The following is a 25,914-nucleotide window of genomic DNA, read 5'->3' on the forward strand; positions in this document are numbered from 1 at the left end:
CTCCCATTGGTCGAGTAAAGTACGTATAGCATGAGAACGTGCTAGCCAGCGTGTTCCGCAAAATCCTGGTATTTTTTTAGGAGCTCGACTTTCATTCATAATTTCGTATAAGTCTCTGTAGGCGTCAAGACGTTTTGAACTATACGAGAACCAGTTATGGCATTCCCGAATAAAAAATTCCAGTTGCCGGGGCATACTTTCCGAAGCTTTCTCTGCACATAAATGTAACGAATGGCAGGTACAATTAACGATAATAATATCCGGTAAGTCTCTTTTCAGCAGTGCTGCAACAGAATGGTGTTCACCAATCATTACGTTAGTACCATCTAGGCCAATTCCTACCAGCATTTCAAGACGTAAGGCGTCCTCTTGCAAAGTATTTTTTATGGTTTCATAGATGGTTGTTGCATCGCATTTAGATATTTTTATATATCTGTAAAAAGTTGTTATAATATCCTGCTTAATTTTTGAAAAATACCGGATCATAATGCACAGAATTTTATCCGTTGTTATATCCGTAGTTTCATCAACAATAAGTGAATATGCAGCATCGCCAACATCTGATATCATTTCTTGCATCATTACTGGACCAAGAACGTTTTTTATTAGCATGCTGCATTTAGTTCTGTGTATTTTTAACGTCCCCAGTACTTCTGATTTCGTATCTAAAGATGGCAGGATTTCACCTAAATGATCTACGTTTTGAATAGCACTATGTTCAGCTATATAAGCAGCTATCTTTAATTCCGCAGTTTTGTTAGTCTTTGAAACTGTTTTTACAAAAGGCAATTGCTGGCAGGACTTAACCGCTTTATCTAATGACACAGCTTTCATGTGTTTTTTACTCTTTGCGTGATAATTAAGTTCTTTCTTGTGGGGTGCTAAAGTCACATTACAATATTTGCACCTTGCATAATTTTCACCAGTGGGGTCAGGACAAATCCAATCTAGAAAAAAAAACAAACCATTAACACCAACACCACGAAAAGTATGTAAAATGCAATCATCGTTGTCCATCACCATCACTAGGACCACCATCCATAAAATGTGGGTAAATTTTGCAACAGGCAACCCTTAGACAATCAAAGATACAAAGTTCCTTCTAACTAATGATTATGTACCTACTAACTTACTAACAATCTCAAATTGCTCAATTAGATTAATTAAATTATTACTTTAAGAAAACTCAACTCACCTTTTAAATTTGGGTCATACTCCCATTCTTTGCAATATTTTTGTGCATACTTTTTTACACCTGAACGCGTAACACCAGCACTCGATGACGCCATTTTTTACAATAAAAACAACCAAAACACTCGCACGAAAAGAAAGAGCAAACAATAAAATAAGCTTGAGACTAGAGAGGGACACAAAGTAATCGGTGCGTTCACAAAACGGAATTTGTAATGGGCGCGTTCGGAAACGAAATAGTTCAGTTATTTTTTTATTGATATTGATTGTTTTACCCCAAAAAATACCCTAGGAAAATTCATACCCTTAAAATTACCCTTCTCGATTATTTTTACTCTAAATATAGGGTAAATTACCCTAAGTTGGTAATAGTGACGAGCGGGACAGTCCCGTCGTGTCGCTAAGTCTTACCCCTCCCCCGTATACACCCGCAACACCTTACGCGCCGGAGAGATAACCATTATGAGAATCAAATTAATGTAAGTACTCGGTATTTTAGCAACGATCTTTTAAACAAATAAAGTAAAGCAAATACGAATTTGATTTTTAGTTGTTACGTAATAGGCATATTACAGTAAGGAGCTTAAAATAATGATAGTTTTGTGAGATAATAATGTAAGAGAATAATTCTTAAAAAACTCTAATCATGAATTAAAGTAAGGGACATGCTATTTAAATTGACTGATTTGAGGTTTAAGGTAAGGTTGTAAATTATTTAACACTATGACTTACTTTATTTTTCAGAGAAAAAAAAATGTAAACGTCTGTTACATCATTTTTTTTTTTCATAAAAATTGCGCAGGCCAAATTTTTTTAACGTAAGGGATTATTTTTTTAACGATAGAATTTTTTTAATAATACCAATCGATAGAGCAGAAAATTTTGAATCCAATGATGTATATAACTCATTTTCGCCAAAATGTCCCTTACGTTAATTGATACTTCTGGTATCGATATACTTACATAAAATAAGATTCAAAACTTACAGGAACGAACAATAGGAAAGAATTTCCCACTTTCAACCAAAAAAAACTACCAAATTGTATTGCTTTCTAGCTGATTTTTTTATGTAAAAGTACGTTCACACGGAGACACGATTTGCCGAATCTTATTTTCATCGGATCTGGAAAAACCGAATGTTGTATTCACACAGCACATCTTGCTTGGCCATATCCAACGGCCTCGTATCGGGATCTCGTGTGAACTCACCATCCGGCTTTTATTAGCAAGAGTTCTTTATATTTTGCAATAAATTTAAGACGCCTGATTGAAATTCTAATGTTTGATTATCGTTTAGCGTTGCCAATGATGGAAGTAGACTTTTAAAGAAAAACAAATTACTTTCTTCTTTCTTCTTGCATTCCATTTGATAATCTATAAACTCACTCATTTTCTTATCAAACACGTTTAAATTCTGCCTCGATGGTCTGCTTTTTTTTCTTTTCGAACCACCTACTAAATTTTCATTATTAGTTTCTTGTTGACATTCATCTGTAGCATCTTGATTATCTGTAGCATCTTCACCAAATAAATTGTCCTGAGCCATCGCACTGTCATGGGTAACATCTGATGTAACTGTAGCGGCTGTACTATCGTCTGCTGGGTTTGGTGTAGCAATAGTTGCACTATCATGTGTGTCAGCTGGCGTCACAATTTTTTTTAAGAACAACATTTGACGATGATAAACGTAGGCTCTCGGACATGTCGCAGACGATCCTGATGTTTTTGATTTCTTTTTCTCATTAATACTCCTCATCCAGCTGTCTCTAATATTAGTCCACTTCTTTACGATCGATTTAGCTGAAAAATATAATTAAATTTACTTGCAGATATATGGCTTCTGGGTGTTCATACAAGGATTTACATTACGCCTACCGAGTCGGAGTGTCTACGATCAGTAACATTATTAAGGAAGTAACGAATGCTATTTGGAACAATTTGCATGGGGAGTTTATGACATTACCCAACACAATATCTGACTGGGAATATATCGCCAATGGATTTAATACTAGAGCAGGGATGGCGAACCTTTATGCGTATACGTGCCAATTTTCTGGAATAATATTTAATGACGTCGCAGCCGTGCCATCAAATATTCTTGACTTTGTGATCAGTGGAAAAATAATGTAAAAAAAACAATATCAACTCAAAGCTCTATATTTACCAAAAATACAATTACAAGAGCAATTAAAAATTAGTGCGACTTCTGTTGTTGCAGATTGGACGATAATTGACTTATATTGGGGTTGTACGATGTTACTTTTAGCAGAATGCATGCTGAACTTGATTCATCAGTCAGTCTATTTCTAACAGAGTCTTTGATGTTATTCATCTCTGAAAACAATGACTCGCAGGCATATGTTGATGAAAATACAGTTAGAATAGCGTGAGCCAGCTTCTTTGAACAATTAAATGTTTCTGGCAACGCATTCCAGGTTTCTAAAATATTATTATTGGCATCTTTACTTATATTACTGGTCAATCTTTCTGTTTCAATTAACTCTAATTCTTTTCTCATGTCTATGAATTTTTGTATCCAAATTAAACTAGATTGGAAATCAATCAGCTGCATTTCAAAATCTTCAATTTCCAACCAATCGAACTGGGAGAAGTTCAGTGTATGAAAGGTCGTTACATCTGGGTACATTGATATATTTTTTCAAGTATGGAAAATACTTGTAGTTTTTTGCGATAATATCGTTTCTGAAAACTTGCAGTTTAGCCTCAAAGGCGCGAATGAGATCGATCATGACGATTATTGTTTTGGATAGAATCAGGCGTTACTTTGCGGAAGTTCATGTTTAGCAAGAAACAGTTAAAAATTATTTTGCTATAATCCGCCAACAGGATAAATCTGTATGGTCAAACATGCAGTTACAAGCTAAGCACCGCTTACCTCCCCAACCAAGCAATAAAGCCAAGTTCCCAAGCAAGCACTGCCACCACCATTCACATGCAACACCACACAAGACTTTTCCACTACTCTCGACGCACGTTTCGCCCCGACACCGGAGCATCCTCAGGAGATTTCGACTTTACAATGCTGTATTGTCAAGTGACGTTCTAATCAAATGCGCGGTATTATATACTGTTATTTAGTCCCACAACTGTTGCCCCGCCCATTACCCCCCTCACCCCCTGTACTACCCCCGCCCCCCTCCAGTCTACCCCTTCCAAAGAAACGAAGCAACGGTGAATTTGAAACATTAACTTGTTCATTGAGTAATTTAAATTGATTATTATTATTATGTTTTATTATTTCTAATTGTTCGAACATGCTCAATCGAAGACCTTTATCGCAAGTGTGTAGGATTTTATATGAATGGTCGGATGATAATTTGTGTCCACTATCTAGGAGATGTTTAGCAAAATGTGATTTTTGGGGTTGGTTGTTCCTAACCGCGGCTAAATGTTCTTTGTAACGTGTTTCAAATTTACGACCCGTTTGACCGACATATGTGGCTTTGCAGTCTGAGCATTCGAGTTTATAAATGCCGGATTTTTGTTTGTTGTTTAATTTATCTTTACCGTTGCAAATATTTTTAAGTGTATTATTAGTCCTAAATGCAACATGTATATCATGTGCTTTAAGTGTCTTAGCTATACGCTCGGACACTGTTCCAAAATAGGTTAGACTGGATTTGTATTTGTTTATTTTATCTGATGGCGATGAATATAAATCCTTTTTGATCCGTCGTAGTTGTTGTTTTTTTATTATATTATTAACAATATTAATGTTGTACCCATTTGCCTGAGCCATGTGGTAAATAATTTTTAATTCTTTTAAATAGTTTTCTTTCTCAAGTGGAATAGACAGCAACCTATGAACATAACTATGGAATGCTGCGAGTTTATGTTGCCAAGGGTGACAGGATGAAGCGGGTATGGTTGTGTCAGTGTATGTGGGTTTCCGGAAAATTCCAAATTGGTGTTTATTGTTAGCACGAGTTATAGTTAGATCAAGGAAACTTATAGAGTTATCTAGTTCTAATTCTGATTTGAATTTAATTTTCGGGTGTATTTTGTTTAGGTTTTTGACAAATGTGTCCAATTGTTCGTCTGTCCCCGTCCAACATATAATTATATCATCTACATATCTGTAGTAATATAGAATATTATTATTTTTGACAATATGTTTATTTTCAAAATCATCCATGAAGATATCAGCCATTAGAGGACTTAGTGGTGAGCCCATAGCTAATCCCTCTTTTTGTTGATAGAATTGGTCATTGAATTTAAAGTAATTTTGTTTCATGCATATTTTGGTTAACTCTATTAACTCTGTTATTTCGTTGGCATTTATATGATTATTTTCTAATAATTTGGTTAGGATGTTTAGGGTTTCGTTAACTGGGACATTGGTAAATAGGCTGTCCACATCTAGGGATATTAGTTTACAATCTCCCGGTAGTGTCAAGTCTTTAATATTATTGACTAATTGGATACTATTTTTTAATGAATAGGACGGATCAAAGGATGTTTTTGTTTTGATAACTTTGTTTAACTCTTTTGCTAATTCATATGCTGGTGCGCCAATGTATGAGACTACGGGACGGATTGGAATATTATCTTTATGAATTTTTGGTAAGCCATATAATGTAGGAGCATTAGTGTTCATTTGAATGACGTTTTGTTTTGAAGTATTTTTTGGAAAAATATATTTTGATTTTTTAACTGCTAACCTAACCTCTGCTGCATATTTATTAGTTGGATCAGAGGATAACTTAGAGAATTCTTCTCCAGAGATAACCTCATTGACTTTATTTTGGTAGTCGGTCCGCTTTAGGATAACGATTGCATTACCTTTATCAGCTTTTGAAAGAATAAGGTCATTATCTTTTAATGTATTTTTTAAAGATCTATATGTTATGTTGTCATTGTTTATCTGGTTGTTATTGTTAATGTTGTTGTTATTGTTTATGCGATTTTTATTGTTTATGTTGTTGTTATTATTAATTATGTTGTTAATTAATTATTATTATTATTATTATTAGTGCTATGTTGTTTACTTTTTGAATTGGAATTTTGACGTGGAGCATTTGTTTTGATTTCATAGGTGACAATATTTTTGACAATATTATCTTTTTTGTTAAGGACCACGGCTAATTCAGATTCTACTGCCAGTGTTTCTAATAGTCCGGGAGCCACCAATCCTGAAAGCTCCGTGATCCGGATTCTAATATTTTTAATAAAAAATAAAAGTTCACGTTCACGAACAAGATTTGCTTGGTCGGCGTGGATTTGATTTGCCGGAAATATTTTAATTAAATTTTTTATTATTAAATTTTCCATAATTTTTTCCGTCATCACGGATTTTGATCAAACTTATATAGAATTTTGTGAAATATTATATTTAACAAAAAAATATCCGGCCGACCAATGATTTTTAGCCGGAAAGGTCACGCATACCTATTTCAATGGTGTGATAAGGGGTAAAATTTATCCATTATCACGGAAACCTTTTTTTTTTTTTAATTCATGCGTTTGAATGTAAAATTTATAATTATCTTGGTATGCGTGCTCACAAACTGCCGAAAGTATCGCGCACACCAAATTTTATTGTGTGAGTGAGGATCATACTGTTATAGATTTTACTTACTTGATGACATTTCTTTTAGAGTCTTTCTTCTACCTCGGTCTCTTCCTTAAGTTTTTAACTATTTATTATACAAATTAATATGGGAAAGAGGAAATACCGGAAAATTTTTATTTGGGTTGATTATACAATAAATAAAGGTTGATACAAAAAATATGTTCAATTCAAGTTTATTAATCAATAATCATCTACATCATTATCATCAAAATTATCATTTCTCTCTTCTTCTGATTCTTCGCTTGCTTCCTCATTCTGTTGGCAACTTAATATTTCCTCAACCTTTAACAGTGAATTTTGTTAAATTAATAAATATATTTAGAATGCTGATGCGTAGTAAGCTATATAACTCGTGCGCATTAACATGGCACCTGGCTCGAAGGCAACCCTCCTCCCACTTCCCCGCGCGATGTCCCGCTCTCGCCGTGCTGCCGCGCCGTGCGAGACCAGTAGCGGAACGGCTATACTAAATATATTTATTAATTTAACAAAATTCACTGTTAAAGGTTGAGGAAATATTAAGTTGCCAACAGAATGAGGAAGCAAGCGAAGAATCAGAAGAAGAGAGAAATGATAATTTTGATGATAATGATGTAGATGATTATTGATTAATAAACTTGAATTGAACATATTTTTTGTATCAACCTTTATTTATTGTATAATCAACCCAAATAAAAAATTTCCGGTATTTCCTCTTTCCCATATTAATTTGTATAATAAATAGTTAAAAACTTAAGGAAGAGACCGAGGTAGAAGAAAGACTCTAAAAGAAATGTCATCAAGTAAGTAAAATCTATAACAGTATGATCCTCACTCACACAATAAAATTTGGTATGCGCGATACTTTCGGCAGTTTGTGAGCACGCATACCAAGATAATTATAAATTTTACATTCAAACGCATGAATTAAAAAAAAAAAAAAAAGGTTTCCGTGATAATAGATAAATTTTACCTCTTATCACACCATTGAAATAGGTATGCGTGACCTTTCCGGCTAAAAATCATTGGTCGGCCGGATATTTTTTTGTTAAATATAATATTTCACAAAATTCTATATAAGTTTGATCAAAATCCGTGATGACGGAAAAAATTATGGAAAATTTAATAATAAAAAATTTAATTAAAATATTTCCGGCAATTCAAATCTACGCCGACCAAGCAAATCTTGTTCGTCTAAACGTGAACTTTTATTTTTTATTAAAAATATTAGAATCCGTGATCACGGAGCTTTCAGGATTGGTGGCTCCTCGCCTATAATGATTTATGTGTATTATTAATAGGCATATTGTATTTTAAGCCGTTATCTAAAAGGCGCATTTCGTTCTTAGGTATTAGAATATCAGTCAAATTTTTAACGCGGGGATGAAATTGGTGACTAGGTGCGTCCGTCATATTGTCTGTCGTATTGTTTGTTGTTCAATAATGCAGATTGAGAGGTGTTATTGACGAGTGTTTTTAATTTCTTTTGTTGGGAAAGGAATTTACTGTGGACCTCGATTGATGCTAAATCTCTTGCTTTTTGGTCTAGAAGATCAAATTCGATGTTATGTAATTTGAAGGAAAGTTCAGAATAGAGTATTTTTAGATGTAGTTTTAAATTGTCCCTAACAGTAAACCAATGACGTGATTCTTCATTTAACCATACTTGTTGAGCTTTTTTTAAGGCAATATTAGATGCTCGACTGTGAGTGTTGGTTTTTAGATTGATGTAATTTGGAATGACGTTTAGATGTTTGCATTGTTGATTGAACCAAATGTTTTGAACCGCGACACGATGTAATTTAGTTAATTTGATGTAAAGCCTAGCCTGTACGGTCAAGCTCACCGATTTTAAATATTGGATAGAATCAGGCGTTACTTTGCGGAAGTTCATGTTTAGCAAGAAACAGTTAAAAATTATTTTGCTATAATCCGCCAACAGGATAAATCTGTATGGTCAAACATGCAGTTACAAGCTAAGCACCGCTTACCTCCCCAACCAAGCAATAAAGCCAAGTTCCCAAGCAAGCACTGCCACCACCATTCACATGCAACACCGCACAAGACTTTTCCACTACTCTCGACGCACGTTTCGCCCCGACACCGGAGCATCCTCAGGAGATTTCGACTTTACAATGCTGTATTGTCAAGTGACGTTCTAATCAAATGCGCGGTATTATATACTGTTATTTAGTCCCACAACTGTTGCCCCGCCCATTACCCCCCTCACCCCCTGTACTACCCCCGCCCCCCTCCAGTCTACCCCTTCCAAACAAACGAAGCAACGGTGAATTTGAAACATTAACTTGTTCATTGAGTAATTTAAATTGATTATTATTATTATGTTTTATTATTTCTAATTGTTCGAACATGCTCAATCGAAGACCTTTATCGCAAGTGTGTAGGATTTTATATGAATGGTCGGATGATAATTTGTGTCCACTATCTAGGAGATGTTTAGCAAAATGTGATTTTTGGGGTTGGTTGTTCCTAACCGCGGCTAAATGTTCTTTGTAACGTGTTTCAAATTTACGACCCGTTGGACCGATATATGTGGCTTTGCAGTCTGAGCATTCGAGTTTATAAATGCCGGATTTTTGTTTGTTGTTTAATTTATCTTTACCGTTGCAAATATTTTTAAGTGTATCGGACCTACCAACATTTACTCGCTCAACGTTGTATAAAATTTTAAAGAAGTTTTCCTACATGAAAAGGTCAAGGAAAAGTATTTTACTAGAGAGGCCCGATTTGATGGCATGGAGGACCAATTATCTCCTTAAAATAAAAGACTACCGGAAACAAAATCAAAAAATATATTGTACAGATGAGACATGGCTCAATGAAGGTAAGTTTTTGATAGATATGTGCATTTAGATGATCATCTGATCATATTTTATAACAATGATGCCCGTAACTTCTTCCGCGTGTATTTATTTTTTTTAATTGCCGGGGAACACCTCCATTTTTTGATATAAAGATAATGAGCCTATGATTTTCCCCGGAATGTAATCTACCCCCATATAAAATTTCCCGCTTGCAGACCGTGCTCCAAATATGAGTTGGCGGAAGGATAATATTCAAACGTGCAAGAAAAAAGGATACAATTTGAAACTTGGGAAACAAAAGCCCAACTCTTAACAATTAATGGACAAGAAAATAATAGTATTGCAACTTTGTAGTAAGGATATTTACATCAAAGCTGACGACAAAGAAATTACAGAGGTTATATATTCTTTAATTGAGGCAAATTACCACATCGAAGAAGAACAACTTTACACATTATTATTAATATTAAATAACTCAGTTAATATCAATTAAGAATCACGTTTCGATCATTTCGAGAGATACATAGAAATAGTGAAACATATTGCAGTAAAATTTCGGATTCAGAGTTGCCTCGTACTCGTAGTCAAAGAGCAGCGAGTGACGCTCCTTCGACTTCTGGTGTTGAGGTAACACGCACTGTGAGACGTGGAGACAGACCTCGCTCAAGATCTAGAAGTGTTGCGGGTAAAAGAAGACTCTCCACGACTCTAATTCACGAGCAGATTGCGAGTATTCTTATCCTATTCTTATTGTATCTTTAATATTAACCATTTTACTGTACCTAAAATTGTATTTGCCATGCCCTGACAGGGTCTCATGTATTTAGCTTTTAGCTTTAAGCACCCACCATCAATTAATGTAAATGTACATGAAAGCAAATAAATAAATCTGAATCTGAATCTGAATCTGAGTCACGTCGTTCAAACTGACACATCATCACCTGAGAGAGTTTTGGTTCGTCGTGGTACCAAAACAACTGTTTTCCCTAAAGTCGCTTCATCTAGTTCACAATCAACTTCCGAATCACCACAACCACGTAGTTCGACACAATCTCCTGTTTCTTTGAAAGAAGGAATAGAGGATCTTTCAGTCAGTGGTAAAACTGTTCCGTACGAAGAATTCGTTAGGGAAAGGTCTTTGAGAGTAAGACTTGAAAAGTGTTTAGCAAAAACTAAAGAAGAACTTGCTCAGTTAAAATGGCAAATGAAGAAGCCGCTGATGCTCAGTTGAGTCAGTTCTTGGCACTATGGCAGACTCGTTTTCAAGAAACTATTGACAATGTCAATACTCAAGTGAAAATCAAACATCAAATTCAACAATCCATGGCAAATAGACCTCATAGTTCATCTGTTAATATTAATGAAAACATGCAAACCGATAATAATATATCTGTAGCTCATAAATATATCAATTGTGGTACTAATCACTCAACTCTTTATCTTCACCAATATGTTGAAAGATCTGTATTGTCTGGTTTTATTTCAACTGCGATGGCCACAAGATTTACAACTACTGCCGGTCGTGATCAAATCCGTGAGTTACTTACTCAATTGGAATATATCACAATCGCTCCGAACAAGAGATTCCCTGCTAACGGCATTTATATTAATCAAAACAGTAGGTTAGTATCATTGTATCTTTCTCGTATTCTTAGCGCTTGTGATTTCGGAGAGCGATCTATGGATCATACCGAGAATACAGCGCAAAAGAAATACGCTTCAATCGACGATGCTAAGCAGTCTTACTACGTTTCATTGCGTAGTTTAGCTGCAGTCATAAACCGCACCACACCACCTGATCGCGTTCACGACATTTATGATAGGATGTCGTTCGAATTGACTTTCGAACTCAATTCGAACGACATCCATAAATTAGATAGATTAGGGTTTGATAAATTAGATTTAATATGACTTTATGTGTAGTCACTTATTCATTCATTTCATTCCTTTTATGTCTTTAAAAAGTTTTTAAGCAAGTTTAGAAAAGATATGTTTAAAAAAAGGTAATAGATGAAATGGCAGCCACGAAAAATGTAACTGCGTTAGGCCTTCCGCCTTATCATTGTGAGTTGAATCCCATAGAACTAATATGGGCTCAGCTAACGTCATATGTTGGCAGAAATAATAAATCCTTTGAAATGGCTGAGCTCAATCAACACGGTCTCCTGGAAAAATTGTACAGAACATGTAAAAAAAGGAAGAAGATAGGATGATGCGGCTCGCCTCGGATAACCTTGGAGTTCATTGTCCATGTCTCCGAAAGTGATGCCGACAGTGACGAGTGATGGCAAAGTTACATAGTTGTATTTAAATTGTATACTTTTAAAAATATTAATAAAAAAATCAAGAGCACATAAGAAGTGATAGAAAAATATTTTACTGAGCTTGAAACGTCATTGGCAGAAGTGCCTTTGTGTGACATCGTCAATTATGACGAAAGTAATTTAGCCGATGATCCCGGCAGTGAAGAAAAGTGCAAAGAGAAGTGCAAAATATGCTGAGCGCATTATGAATCATAGGTAAGAACTTTTTTCCTGTAATTTAAGTATGTGGACAACCTCCCTGAAATAAATGATTAGTAAAGTCTCAACTTCACTGATGATGGCGGCATCTGCCGACGGAGTTTTGCTGCCTTGTTACGTAGTATACAAATCGAAAACTTATATGGATCTTGATGTGAAAACGGACCAAAGGACTGCAGATACAACTGCACAGGGTCTGGTTGGTTTGATGGTGCTACTTCCGAGGACTGGGTCCACACTGTCGCGTTGCCATATTTTAAGGATAAGGAAGGAAAAAAATCTAATTGGAGACAATTCATCATCCCACTTATCGTTAGATTTAATCAGAGAATGTACATTTTAATTTTATTCCGCCTAACTCTACACATCTTACGCAGCCCTTGGATGTTGCTTTTTTAGACCGACAAAAGGAGCGAGGCGTGATTTTTTTTATATGAAGAAAAACAGATGGCCGTACATTGCCAACAATTCCCAAAAGTGTTTTCCCAAGGCTGTTAAGAAAACTTATTAATCGTATAAAGGACCAAGTGAAGCTAAATATACTAGCTGGATTTATGAAAACTGGCATTAGCATATTCTTGGTGGCGGCGTGAAACCGATCGAGAAACTGAAAGGCGTGTCAAATTACGACAGTTGGGTAGAATTAAAAATTTACTTATTCTAGAAGGTCTCTGGGATTGTGTCTTAGGTATGAAGAAAGACACTACTAAAGATGGAAAGGCTCTTGCTAGAATATCATTAAGCCTTAAGCCTACTCTTCATCAGACCTTGTATGGAATTAATACAGCAAAGGCAGCTAGGGATAAACTTCAATCCGTTTTTGAAGATAAAGGTCTCGTTAGAAGAGTTAGTGTACTTCGGCAACTACATAGGTAGACTTTAATCAATATGATAACGTGACCAGATACATTACAACGGTTTTTACCCTTGTTCAACAACTGCGGACATGTAAGGTCATCGGAGATGAAGAATTTGCTGAAATACTATTACCAGATCTTTCTCAGGAATTTGACACTCTTGTTTCGGCCTTGAAGACGGCATCTATGACTAATGCATTATTTTCAGAGCTAGTTCGTGCTCGCTTAATTCAGAAGGAGTACAGAAAGGCAAATATTGAGAATCAGGCCAGTGGCTCACCAAGTAATGCACTTGTTGCTAGAAGTTTCATTAAAAAGAAAGTAATCTGTAGTTTTTGTAATAAAGCTGGTCACATAAAGTCTCATTGCTGGAAATTGAAGCGACAGAAGAACGCCTTACCCTCGCTGATCACATTCACATAAATTAACACATCATCGTATCCGTCCAATTTACTACACTCACTTATTTTGTGAACCCGTTTTCCTCCTCCGGGAAAAATGACCATGGGATTTACACGCAAAACAAATACATAATAATTATTAAAAATAAGTAATAGGCGGATGAAGTCGCGGGGATAATCAAGTAATGGATAATAAGAAAATAAAAAAAATTGTTCTTTAAATTTGTACGTACTGGTTTTTAATCAATATGAAATATAATTTGTGGAAATACAAAATAATTACAAATAAATTCTACTTTTCATAATCTGAATTTTTTTAATCACTACCACCAGATTTGGTACGCTTTTAACTATAATAAAATAGTTTCAGTCATTATTTGCCTGGACACAAAATATATGCTATCACAGCATGGTACAAACAGCAGCACTACACAACAGCTAAGGCTATAAACTAAACGACTCTGAACATTTAGCCCAATAGCGCACTAGCGGCCTGGCAGTGCGGCCCGGCCGCAGGGGTTGCGATTTGCAACGCGGCCAAAACCGCAGTCCTCGTAGCGGGAGGAGGAGTTCATCGAAAACGACTTGTCATTGATTACTCCATGACAATAAACAAATTCACCGAACTGGATGCCTTCCCCTTGCCAAGCATAGAATCAGTCGTGAACAACGTATCAAGATTTAAAGTGTTCAGTCAATTCCACTTAAAGAGCGCATATCATCAAGTACCCATCTTAGAAAATGAAAAGATAGACAGCTTTCGCAGCATGCGGCAAAATTTTATTTTTTCATTTTTTTTTATTTTTTCAAAACTTACATCTAGCTTTACAGTTTACCCAATTCGCTAGTGTAGAACATAGGTAGGTACTTACATCTTAAAAATAATCTTATATCTAATATACCATACAAATTACATATCTTTGTGAGCCTTATCTTCAATATTATAAATTATTATCCTAACTTAACACAATATTCATTGATTTTTAAGATTGTTACATATATATATTTATTTTTCTTGTCTTTAGTACCTAATTTTGTTAATCTGGAGGTGGGCGTTAACAACTGCAACACAGTTTGTACTTAACTAACGCAGTTGTTATCGTTGTTTATTTTAAGGTAATGTTAAGTGTAAATAAAGATATTTTTCATTTAAAAAAAAAAAAAAATTAAGTCAAATAAATTCCTGTAACTCAGACATAAAACAAACCACGCAGGGGTAACAATGGTTCTGTACTAACGTAGCGTAAAAAAATAAAAACGTAGGTACCTACATAAAATATTAATAGAAATGCACGTGTGTTCATTGTCAATAAATTACCGGAGTTTTATAAAAAAAAAAAAAAAAAAAACCGTTGCCGTCAAATATACCGCCGTCTCTCCCTCCCACTCCTTTCCTTAAAACTACGGCGTTTCTGGGCCTTTGGTGCTTGATGTTTCTGAGATCGATCTTTAAGTTCTAGTTTCTTGAATTTCCTATTCACTTGAAAAGACTACCTCGCGTTGTTCAAATCCCGAGGTTGTTTTGCTATATTTTCCTTACTCTCTGATACTACTCTGATTTGAGAAAAGCCGACGATTAGGCGGAGCAATTTTAGAAATACCATGCGTTTTAAATGCCTGTTGGAGTTTTTCTTCATCCCACAGATGAGTCTCCGATGGTGGGATTTCGCTAAGGACTGATCGGTAATAGCTGCTTTTTGGTTCATATAATTTTCGTCGAGATTCAATGATTTCCGCCCGTTTGCCGCAAGTATACTGGAGTAAATCATCGGATATAGTACGAAGTTCAGTATCTGCCGCCAATATCTTCATCAGGCTCCCCGTTGCCTCTGGATGCTGCTCTGCTACTTTTTTCAGACATTTTTGGAGCCTTAGGCGCTGTGTTAATAGGCCATGTGTTACAGTGCCGAAAGCCGAATCACACTTTCCTAATAAATCTTTAAGAGAACTCGGGTTTGAATGCTGATACAGAGATGCATTCACTCGTAAGCAGTGGAACACCGGCGACCGCCTGGAGCTTCTTTTGAGACTCCGCATAACGGATTTTGTTCCATGTCGGCTCCCCGAACCTTTGACATTTTAGACCCTGCTGCTCCAAGATTGGACCGGCTCTGGGGACCGCCGCTGGTTCACTTTCCTTTGTGGCCGGCGAAAAAAACGTCCCAACTGTCATTTACTTCTCGGCTAGCCGCCTTACCAGGTAAACCCAGCTCCGGGCTAGGCGCTCGCCAGTTCTCGACCCTCTCGTTATCCTTATTCGTATTCACCATATTTAAAAAATGAAACATCATTTCCTCCATCCTGTCCAATCTTGCTTCAATCGGAGTCTCTTTAGGCAAATATGATGAGGAGTAGCTCCCACGTTTAGATGAGTCTCTTTCTGGTGATGATGAGTTGGAACGGTTTTTCTTTGACCTTGACTGGCCTAGGCTTTCCTCTGATGACGATGACAATCGCCTAGACCGCCTCCGTTTCTTGGATTTATCCTGTACGGGCTTTGTTCGGTTACAGGAGCTAGACCTAGAAAAACTCCCTACCCTATTTTGGTGGGATTCTACATCCGTGGTTAGAACATCCGAAATGTGCTCCCTAGAGAAAACTGACGCTCTTATGGGCTCGACTGCCCTGTAAAATATCTCAGCCTGCGCCGCCGAGCCGCGCAGTTTAGCCGTCAAGTGGTTTGGGTTGGTTATTAAAGCCCTGCAAATATCCCAGTCTAACAGTTTCATCTTCATGGTCTTGTACAGCTTTTCCCCGATCCTCACCGCCGGGTAGAAAGCCTTTACTAACTCTACTGACGGGATCGCAAACAGTAATTTATTCAAAATTTTGTGGTCTGTTCTTCTACCAATCAAATGCAGCATCCGGTGGAGACTCGGGCCGATTATGCAGAAAAAAGCGAACAAGCACGAAAACGCAAGAAGAATTGGTAAATGTTGCTAAAAAGTTTTTAACTGAAGACAACCCTAATGCTGCGGATCAGGACAATACATTTGGGTTATATCTAAGCACTCAATTAAAAAAATTAACAAGTGATCAGAGAATTATCGCGGAAAAATTAATGTCAGATGTTTTGTTTATGGCAAGATCCAACCAATTAAATGCTACATCACAAATCATCACGCGCCCATCCTCTCAAATAACCGCCGCAATAAGTGAATACACCTCATCACCAATACAAAATATCACTTCGCCATACGCTGAATACGAACGAATTATAGAGTGTGTTCGCAGTAGGGAATTACTGTATAATTATAAATTAAAGGATTACAAACATGCTTCAAAAAAACGAGAAGTCTGGGAGGAAATAGATTCTGCCCTTTCTTTATTTATGTCATGGACCCAAACGTTTCTTTTTATTTTCTTTCTGGATGGACAACATATAGCAGCCGCCGCTAATTCGAGAAAATCGTCCTCACTTTCACTATTCGACATGTTTCTTCGTGTACAGTTCTTTGTGGAATAAGCATTGGAACGCGTCTGCAAGCCGCGTCTCAAAAGACTGTGCACACTTCACAGTCGCGGCTGTCAGTCGCGTCCGTCAGCCGCGTCCGTTTTCAGCTTTGCAATTTAAAATGAGTTATTATCCATATCATTGGTGTGTCGTTCCTGAATGTAAGAATACAAGTATAAAAACACCAAAGAAGTTGTGGATTAAAGTGCCAACCGATGTAACTATGAGAAATACTTGGTTTAAACTTGCAAAAAGGGAGCCATCGCAATTGTCGCAAAAATCTCGACTGTTCTTCTGCGAAGATCACTTCGATGTAAGTTCTGTTCATTATTTATAATACCTATAACAATTAGAGTTATTTACTGTACTTGTTGTCATAGAAAGTGTACTTTTGTTCCCATTTTGAGATTACGTATTGTAAGAGTATAGTAAGTAGGAACTAATTTTTATTTTCTGTTTTATCTATGTAGTTGGAACACGATATGGAAAACTATATGCAGTATAAGTTATTGGGTTCAGTTAAACAAATTCGAATGAAACCACAATGCATACCATCCAGATTCGACTGCCAGGCAGACAGAAAACGACAGTTGACCTCAAATGAACCTTACCTAGCTAAAAGGAAAAGAACGTTTACAGATGAGGAGATTGAAGAAGACATTGTACAAAAAGGTACACATAATTATTTAAAAAAATCAATCTGTTAGTCGAGTACCAGTCTAACTACATTCCAAACCCTACTAATGCTTAGATTTTATTTTTACAGATTTACAGACAGCAGTGGATGTTTCTGTTCAAACACTTCAAGTACAGGTAGATAAATCAACACAAGTTGTCCAGATAAAGGGATATAAATCAACGCAAGTTGTTCAAATCAAGGAACATAAATCGATTCAAGTTTGTAGCAAGGCACAATACAAAAGTAAACAAGTAGGCTGGTATAAAAAATAAAGACAAAAAACATCACCGTTGAAGTTTTCCCCACTTTTAATAGACGGTGGAAGCGAAGCCAGTGGTGAAAGCCTGCACAAAATAAAAGTCTAGAATAAAAAATAATTATTTTATTAAGTAATAGTAATGATGATATTAATAATATCATCATAATCATCATCATTTATAATTGTCATTTTACACTTCTACACTGGACAGCAAATAAACCGGGCCACCCGCTACCTTGGAAGTCTGATACGATTTTCTCAAAAAGTATAAAACTTACAACTATCAAAATTATACCTGCAGAAAGTGCATTTCATAATGATATTAAGTGTTTATTAAGGATTTTACAAGGAAGAGTCGTTTTCCAGCAATGTTGATCGTAAGTAATTAAGAAATGAAAACAAAAATATTCGGAGCCGATATTCGGGGTCGAACCCGACGTTTCAGCTCATCCCATAAGAGTTCTATCGGATTCAAGTCCGAGCTTCGAGCTGGCCAGTCCGTTGTACGAATGCCCACGTCGCATACATACTGGGTCACCACATGAATAACGTGACGTCGTGCATTATGGTGCATAAACTCGCATATTCTGCGCGATATATCCTGCGTAAGGTACCACATGGTCTGCGAGGATTTCAGTAATGTAGCAATGAGATCAATCCACGTGTACAGCCCCCTGGTTCGATGAAAACTAACGCTGTACATGCGGTTAACGAGATGCCGCCCCAGATAATTACAGATCCTTCTCCATTAGCAGTTTCCTCGATGCAACACTGAGAATAACGTTCTCCAGGGCAACGATATTGTCTCAGACGTCGATCATTTCAATGTAGACTCACCCTGGTCTCATCAGTGAAGAGTACATTACCCCACTGTTCTGACGTCCAGTCCCTATGCTCTCGAGTAAATTCAAGTCGTGCTTCACGGTGGGCTACCGTCAATGCTGGGCCTGTTGCAGCTCTCTTTGGAGTCAGGTTCCATTCAACAAGTATCCTTCTGATGGCGTCTGGGCCTATGACCACTTGGCGTTCGTCACGCAGACTTTATTGGACTTGAACTGCGTTGAGGCGGCGATTTCGCAGAACAAAAGTTGGATATCGGACGTCGGCATTCGTACAATGGACTGGTCAGCTCGAAGCCCGGACTTGAATCCGATAGAACACTTATGGGATGAGCTGAAACGTCGGGTTCAAGCCCGGATACCTGCTCCAACAAGGCTTCCATAGCTGAGAATTGCAATCGATTAACATGGCTGGAAAACGACTCTTCCTTGTAAAATCCTTAATAAACACTTAATTAATTGATTAATCGCAATGAATTTCTATTCATTTTAATCATTATGAAATGCACTTTCTGCAGATATAATATTGATAGTTGTAAGTTTTATACTTTTTGAGAAAATCGAATCAGACTTCCAAGGTAGCGGGTGGCCCGGTTTATTTGCTGTCCAGTGTATATAAAACTGGAAAAATATTGTCTTTCCAAAAAGAAACCACTTTGTCTAATAAGGTCATGACATAATCGTGATCATAAACTACCTTAGCTAGAGTCACCTGATTATTTTTTTCGAAATCGCTACTTGCAACACAAAAATAGGTTTCAGCAGTACTGGCACAATACATTTGCATTTGTAATTGTGCAAAATATGTTTTTGTTATTTCACCTTCTTTATTAATGTAGTTTTGTGTTGTTCTATCGCTGGCAGGACATTTCAACACGAAAGTTATTTTTTCCATAATTCCATCTGGTGACGCAGCGATCATGGGACATTTCTCTGATATATATAAACCACATGTTTTTATTGTTATCCCTAATTTCTTTTCTACTGCTTTCCTCACTTTGGCCTCTAATTTTCTGCCCCTGGTTATGGCTGGAGTATCTGGAGTCCTTGCCCTAAGAATTATAGACACTAAAGTCCCAACTGTTTTACAACGGCTGACTTCATAGCATTTTGATGCTGTAATTCTTCCATAACAAAGTTCATGCCATAAGCCACTGTTATGTTGATCTCGAGTATCTCTTTCTGTATTTTTTATATTATTAGTATTAAAAATTGGTGAGATTTTGGTTAAAAATCTATTGCAGTTTTCATCGCCGTATTTTATCATGAGTATATGTAACGATAACTCGGTTTCAGTTACATTGAAGTCAGGTTCATGCTTCACGAACTGGCATGTGGTTATTTTTCTTTTTTTACATTCTATGGTAAATGCATTCATCAGCCCACTTTCAGGTAACTTTCAACTTGACAATACAGCATTGTAAAGTCGAAATCTCCTGAGGATGCTCCGGTGTCGGGGCGAAACGTGCGTCGAGAGTAGTGGAAAAGTCTTGTGTGGTGTTGCATGTGAATGGTGGTGGCAGTGCTTGCTTGGGAACTTGGCTTTATTGCTTGGTTGGGGAGGTAAGCGGTGCTTAGCTTGTAACTGCATGTTTGACCATACAGATTTATCCTGTTGGCGGATTATAGCAAAATAATTTTTAAATGTTTCTTGCTATATCTCTATGTGTCGGACGCAATCGGACGGTCGAATTTCCGTATCAAAATTAGTTGAGAGTGGCCATGAAGTTATATTTGATAGGAGAGGCTGTCTAATTTATAACCATAAGAGCAAAACCACTGGTGTTGGCAACCTAATTGCATGTGCTGTACGTTGTAATGGTTTATATAAACGAAACGTTTGTGTTAATGTGAAAACTAACAATTTCTCGCCCATGGATCACTCCTTGTTCCTGGAAGGTAGCCAGGAATCACCGAGGGCCATAGTCGCAGCAGGTTCTCCAGCGGAGTTGTGGCACAGACGTCTAGGACACCTTAGTCTCCGAGGTATGAAATGTTTACGGGATGGTGCATGTGGTGTGATGTTTCAGGATGAAGACTTAACACGTTGGCTGCCATAGAAGAATAATTTTTTTTTATATAAATTTTTTTTGATGAAATTTGGCGCGGAATGTTAAGATTTGAAAATATAACTAACTTAAGGTGAAATCGGTTTGATAGTTTTCAAAATATTTTCAAAAAACCTGACGAGGTCACCGGTGACCTGCATGGCGCTGTGAAGCGAAAATATGAAAAACCGTTACGAAGGCGCCGGAGTGACCGCAACCCCGGTCACCCGCTCCCCGTAGTTGTTCGCAAACACTGGAGGAGCGCGCACGTCGCTTTAGATTAGGGTTATATTGTCAGTTTTGTTTCGTTTTTTTATAACGCTCTCCTTATGAATCATGGATATTGAATCTTTAGATTTGGAAGATTTTAATATTACCCAAGAAGATTTACGTGACATCGATTTACTTGAAGCTAGTATTTTTGAAGAGATAAGACGGGATTGTGATTTGAGTGAAAGACAAGATACAGATAGCGAAGAGGTTATTCATGTTCCGAGAAAGCGTAGACGTATTTTAATTACAAGTGATTCCGAGACAGAATGCGATCCCGTGGAAAAGTTCGTTACAGAAAACATACCTAGTTTGAGCGGAAGTACATCACAAAAATGGGTTAAACCAAAGGGGCACCAACCATCTGTTATCGCCTTTACAGAGCCAACAGGTAATTGTTTTTTTTTACTTGTTACACCGCACCATGAATTTATTCATTTGTAGTAATAATCTTCGGCTTACATCATTGCAGTTAAATGAAATGTACATATAATTTTCTATTATTTTAAAGGAATGAAGGAACCATATGCCAGTCAACTGCGGAATGCTGCCCAAGGAGAATATTTCAGCCTGATGGTACCAGATAACATCTTCGAAGAAATCGCAGATCAGACTAATTTGTTTGCAGAACAACGAGAAAGAAGTGTAAAGCCTTCGTCACGCTCACATAAGTGGAAACCAACCACAAAAGATGAGGTAAAACGATTCTTTGGCTTAATATTATACATGGGTCTTGTGAAGTTGCCAAAAATCAGTCTTTATTGGAGTACAGACCGTGTTTACAGGCAAACTTTTCCTCCAACTGTCATGAGCCGAAACAGATTCGAAATATTATTGCAGAATTTGCACTTTACAAATAACGAAACAGCTGATCCTAAAGATAGAATTTGTAAAATACGACCTCTCATCGACAAATTAAACGAGAACTTTGAAAAACACTATGGGCCTAAGGAAGATGTCTGTGTCGATGAAACGCAGGTCCCATTCAGAGGCCGTATAATCTTTAGGCAATATAATAAGAGCAAAAGACACAAGTATGGAATGAAACTATTTAAACTATGTACAATACCAGGCTATACATGCAAATTGCAATTGTATGCAGGTAAAAATAATGAGGTTTTAAATACCTCTCCCACAAAAGTTGTGATGTCTTTATGTGATCACATATTAAGTTTGGGCCATACAGTTTCAACAGATAATTGGTATACTAGTTTAGAGCTGGCAAACCAACTTCTTGACAAAGATACTCATTTGGTCGGAACCCTGAGGAAAAATAGGAAAGGTTTGCCTAAAGCAGTGGTAGAGGCTAAATTAAAACCAGGTGAATCTATTGCAATGGAAAATGAACGTGGCATATGTGTACTAAAATGGAAAGACAAACGGGATGTGTTAATGCTATCGACAAAACATTCAAAAGGGTTCTCAAAGGTTACTAAAAAGGGCAGGACAATTCGAAAACCAAGAATGATAATAGCCTACAATAAAGCAAAAGGAGCCGTCGATATGAGTGACCAGATGACTGCGTATTCGTCGCCATTAAGAAAAACAGTAAAATGGTACAAGAAATTAGGAATCGAAGTTATTTTAAATACAGCTGTTGTAAATGGATGGATCATGTACACTGAAAATAAAAAAGTTAAAGAAAGTATAGTAGAGTACAGAAGGCAGTTAGTGGAGTATCTGGTAGATTCAGGAATGGATAGTGAAAAACCCGAAAATACTCAAAGACCGAAACGACTGAAGCACCAGTTGGAAAAGCGAGAGGGCAATGTTAGAAACACAAGACGTTTCTGTTCAGTATGCTACAAAAAAAACACTGCAATACTCGGTTATAAAATTGCCAAAAATAAAACAAAGAAAGTTGCAACATACTGCAAAGAATGTCCAAATGAACCATATTTTTGTTTGGGTTGTTTTAATAAGTTTCATCGTTATGTTTAAGTTTTTTAATTTGAAATTTTAATGTTATTTTCGATTGATAATTTGAATAAAATAAATAATTAATGCGCTGTGATTTTCATACTAAAGTTGTATTATTTTTCTTTCAACAAAATTTTCAACCCTTATGATTCTTATATGAAGTTATATGTATGTGTAGAACATTTGAGATTGAAATAGTATTTTTCTATTATGTTATTCTACCATATAAGCTATCCCTATGCTAACTTTCATTAAAATTAAGCCATTGGATAAGTGATAAAAGCACAAACAAGTTGCTTTTCACTTATCACAAACTGTCATATTCATAATTTTAGAAGTATTTTCGAAATGAAATTAGGTAGGCAGGAACCACGCCAAACATGTATTCTACAGCGCCACTCCGGTCACTTCAGTACAGAAAATGTATCAGAAACGCGTCCTCCGGCGCACAAATTCGTTCCAAAAATAGGTTTACCTTGAGGTCACCGGTGACCGTAGTGGCGCGTAGATGTAGGTAGGGGTCCGGTCACCGGTGACCGGGGTGGCAGCTAACGTGTTAACGCGGCGGTCTCCGTTTTCGTCGATACTAAAGTTTACTAAAATGGAAATAAGTTAGGAACGCATGGATCGAAAAATTTGAAATTAATATATAATATTTTTCATTATATCCCCTTGGATTTGGTTCGATAAAAACATGATTGGACAAACTTTCCTCGATAGAAAAAAAATCAGAAGTTTGGTCTAAAACCTTAGACTTTTGGGTTTTTCTCTTTAATGACAAAGCTCTTAAAGACGTAACTTTCACCATAGGTGTAAAACAATCAAATAAATAATTCGGTCCGATCATTTCACAGTAAGTGCTATATTTCAAATTATATTCTAAATTATTTGATTTCACGCTTCCTCGCTTATTCTCTTCAAATCGCGTACAGAGCGAGTACAAAGAATTTTCGACCCTATTGTTGAGTCTTATGGGCCGTAATTACGTTATCTTGTCAGTCATACCCGTCGCCTCAGCGCGGCAGGACCTGTTTCGGGTTTCATAAGCATTTTGTTATACTGTAATTGTACAGAATGCCATAGAGTAGTAAATTCAGTACTATGTTATAAAGTATTTTTATTTAGGATTTTTCTAGATTTTAAGATAAGTTTATATTGTGCATTTATTACATTAAAAAAGTAATTATTTTAAAAAGAATGCAGTAAACAGTACATTGCAGTGTAGTGAAGCTAATATTAGGTCATTATAGACCAGGACTTATAATTTAAAAATAAAAATTAATTAATCTGAGTGCTCTATCCCGGTAGCTCAAAGATCAAAAACCAAACTTGTAAAATGCATAAGTATTAGAAGATAAGATGGAAAAAAAACTTTATTGATATCAATTTAAAGGTTTTTAGGGGAAAGTACTAATTATTATGAAAATAGGATGAGAGGAGACCGCGTATAAGCAAGCGTAGTGTAGGACGTCCTCCAGCACGAAGGACTGATGATATAAAGCGGCTGGCGCTCTTTAGGGAAGGCCCATGTCCAACAGTGGACATCCACGGGCTCATAATGATGATGATGATGATCATGATTATTATGAAAATGACATCCACTTTCAAGTCCGAGATGTTTATCCAAGATGTTATAATTTTTAGTTTCTTCACTTGCTATGCAATGATATCATTTATTAGGGTTCCGTACCTCAAAAAGAAAAGCGGAACGCTTATAGGATCAATTTGCTGTCTGTTTGTCTGTCTATCTAACTTTATGTCTGTCTATCTGTCCGCCTGTCAGTCTGTTTTGTCCGTGTGTGTTGTGTCTGTCAGGAAAACCTATAGGGTACTTCCCGTTGACCTAGAATCATGAAATTTGGCAAAAACCATGAATTTATGGGTTCATTAAAAAACAATGTGTTTCAATTTTCAAAGTAAGATAACTATACCAAGTGGGGTATCATATAAAAGGGTTTTACCTGAACATTCTAAAACTGATTTTAATTTATTTTTAAGCATAATAGTTTTTGATTTATCTTGCAAAATGTCGGAAAAATACCTGAGTACGGATACGGAAACTTGGTGCGCGAGTCTGACTCGCACTTGGCTGGTTTTTTTATGTATATACGTCACTAAGTAGTCAATAATAAGTTTGACCAAAAATTGCAGTGTCATAAATGTTTTATAGATCAAAAAAATAATCATACTATTAAATATTCCTTCAACTTAGACCTTATTGTCACAGCTTAAAAGTTGAAAATGTGCAAAACAAAATTTCATACGTACTTAATACTTTTTCTCATAAAACTAGTTCAATTTACAAGAAATGAAAGATCCTATTGTGTTTGCCTTTGTCAATACAAAGGATCTTTGTGGCTTTTGTGTTCTCACTCACGTATACTAACATTAAAATATCTATGTTAAAATATTCGTTGTAAAACTTACCTTATGCAGTTATTCTTAAAGTATACATTAAATTGTTATTAAGACGAGAGTTGCTTCGTTTTGGAATGCTAAATCAGTGTATCAATTTTTCTTGTTTTGAATCGAAAGGTAAGAACAGTAATAAAATGTAACTACTGAAATCGTTTGTTCGTAGCTTTTATAGGTTCGTGAGAAGTAGTATTGTTGTATGATAATTTGGTCAATTTACAGATCAAATTTCTCAAAATCCTGTCTTAGTGCGGGTCTACGTTATATAGAGAACCAACTGCACCTTTTCAAACTTCAAAATCCCATCAGGACCAGTCCTGGCACAATTGTTAGTTAGTGGTAGTACCTTTTCACCCCCACTTTTTTTCATATTACATCCGTTAGGTCAAATTTTTTCGTATAAAATGTAGCCTATGTTACCCGGATCTTTACGACAAATCGATTTACACCTCATTCATCAAAATCAGCCCCGTAGTTTCGGCGCTAAGGTGGAACACACAGAATCTGGATACAAACACACACACATACATATACAGACTGCTAAAATCATAACTCTTCCTTTGGGCTTTGCCGCAATGGGGTAAAAAAACAGGTTGAATTGAGAACCACCTTCTTTTTGGAAGTTGGTTAAAAATTAAAAAGGGAGCAAGCAACAGACCATT

General features: G+C 36.4%; 3 protein-coding genes across 4 annotated transcripts; 1 reads left to right on the plus strand and 2 right to left on the minus strand.

The window, feature by feature from the left end:
- Positions 1–2,413: 2,413 nt before the first annotated feature.
- LOC123877123 lies at positions 2,414–2,992 on the minus strand (the record flags this gene model as incomplete). The annotated part of the gene is made up of 1 exon (XM_045923627.1): positions 2,414–2,992. A coding segment is annotated over one exon (579 nt), but the record flags the coding sequence as incomplete, so codon positions are not given.
- A 393-nt stretch (positions 2,993–3,385) lies between these two features.
- Positions 3,386–15,405, minus strand: LOC123877124. The gene is made up of 3 exons (XM_045923628.1): positions 14,970–15,405; positions 4,327–5,625; positions 3,386–3,828 (listed from the first exon to the last, which is right to left on the minus strand). The coding sequence occupies exons 1-3, from the start codon at positions 15,403–15,405 to the stop codon at positions 3,386–3,388; spliced, it is 2,178 nt and encodes a 725-aa protein (XP_045779584.1).
- On the plus strand, positions 9,316–23,391 carry LOC123876843 (piggyBac transposable element-derived protein 4-like). 2 transcript variants are annotated; one of them, XM_045923216.1, is made up of 4 exons: positions 9,316–9,327; positions 18,127–18,130; positions 20,637–21,308; positions 21,429–23,391. In XM_045923216.1, exons 3-4 carry the CDS (start codon positions 20,984–20,986, stop codon positions 22,856–22,858), a joined length of 1,755 nt encoding a protein of 584 aa, XP_045779172.1. In that variant the 5' UTR covers positions 9,316–9,327; positions 18,127–18,130; positions 20,637–20,983; the 3' UTR covers positions 22,859–23,391. The 2 variants fall into 2 exon arrangements, with proteins under 2 accessions (XP_045779172.1, XP_045779173.1); XM_045923217.1 differs by lacking the exons at positions 9,316–9,327; positions 18,127–18,130 and having other exon boundaries at positions 20,635–21,308.
- The last annotated feature ends 2,523 nt before the right edge of the window (positions 23,392–25,914 follow it).

This window comes from Maniola jurtina, chromosome 22 (assembly GCF_905333055.1).
Source record: "Maniola jurtina chromosome 22, ilManJurt1.1, whole genome shotgun sequence".
In the NCBI taxonomy this organism is placed as follows: domain Eukaryota; kingdom Metazoa; phylum Arthropoda; class Insecta; order Lepidoptera; family Nymphalidae; genus Maniola; species Maniola jurtina.

What these genes read in the sequence shown, in the direction of transcription:
- LOC123877124 (XM_045923628.1), bottom strand. Translation starts at nt 15,405, where the DNA reads ATGCGGAGTCTCAAAAGAAGCTCCAGGCGGTCGCCGGTGTTCCACTGC. An exon ending in ACAGGCATTTAAAACGCATG is followed by an intron (nt 5,626 to 14,969) that starts GTATTTCTAAAA and finishes GTATCCAATTAG; the next exon opens with TCAATAATATTAAAGACTTG. An exon ending in GGGCGGGGGTAGTACAGGGG is followed by an intron (nt 3,829 to 4,326) that starts GTGAGGGGGGTA and finishes CAATGTACCCAG; the next exon opens with ATGTAACGACCTTTCATACA.
- LOC123876843 (XM_045923216.1), top strand. Translation starts at nt 20,984, where the DNA reads ATGGATATTGAATCTTTAGATTTGGAAGATTTTAATATTACCCAAGAA. An exon ending in CGCCTTTACAGAGCCAACAG is followed by an intron (nt 21,309 to 21,428) that starts GTAATTGTTTTT and finishes ATTATTTTAAAG; the next exon opens with GAATGAAGGAACCATATGCC.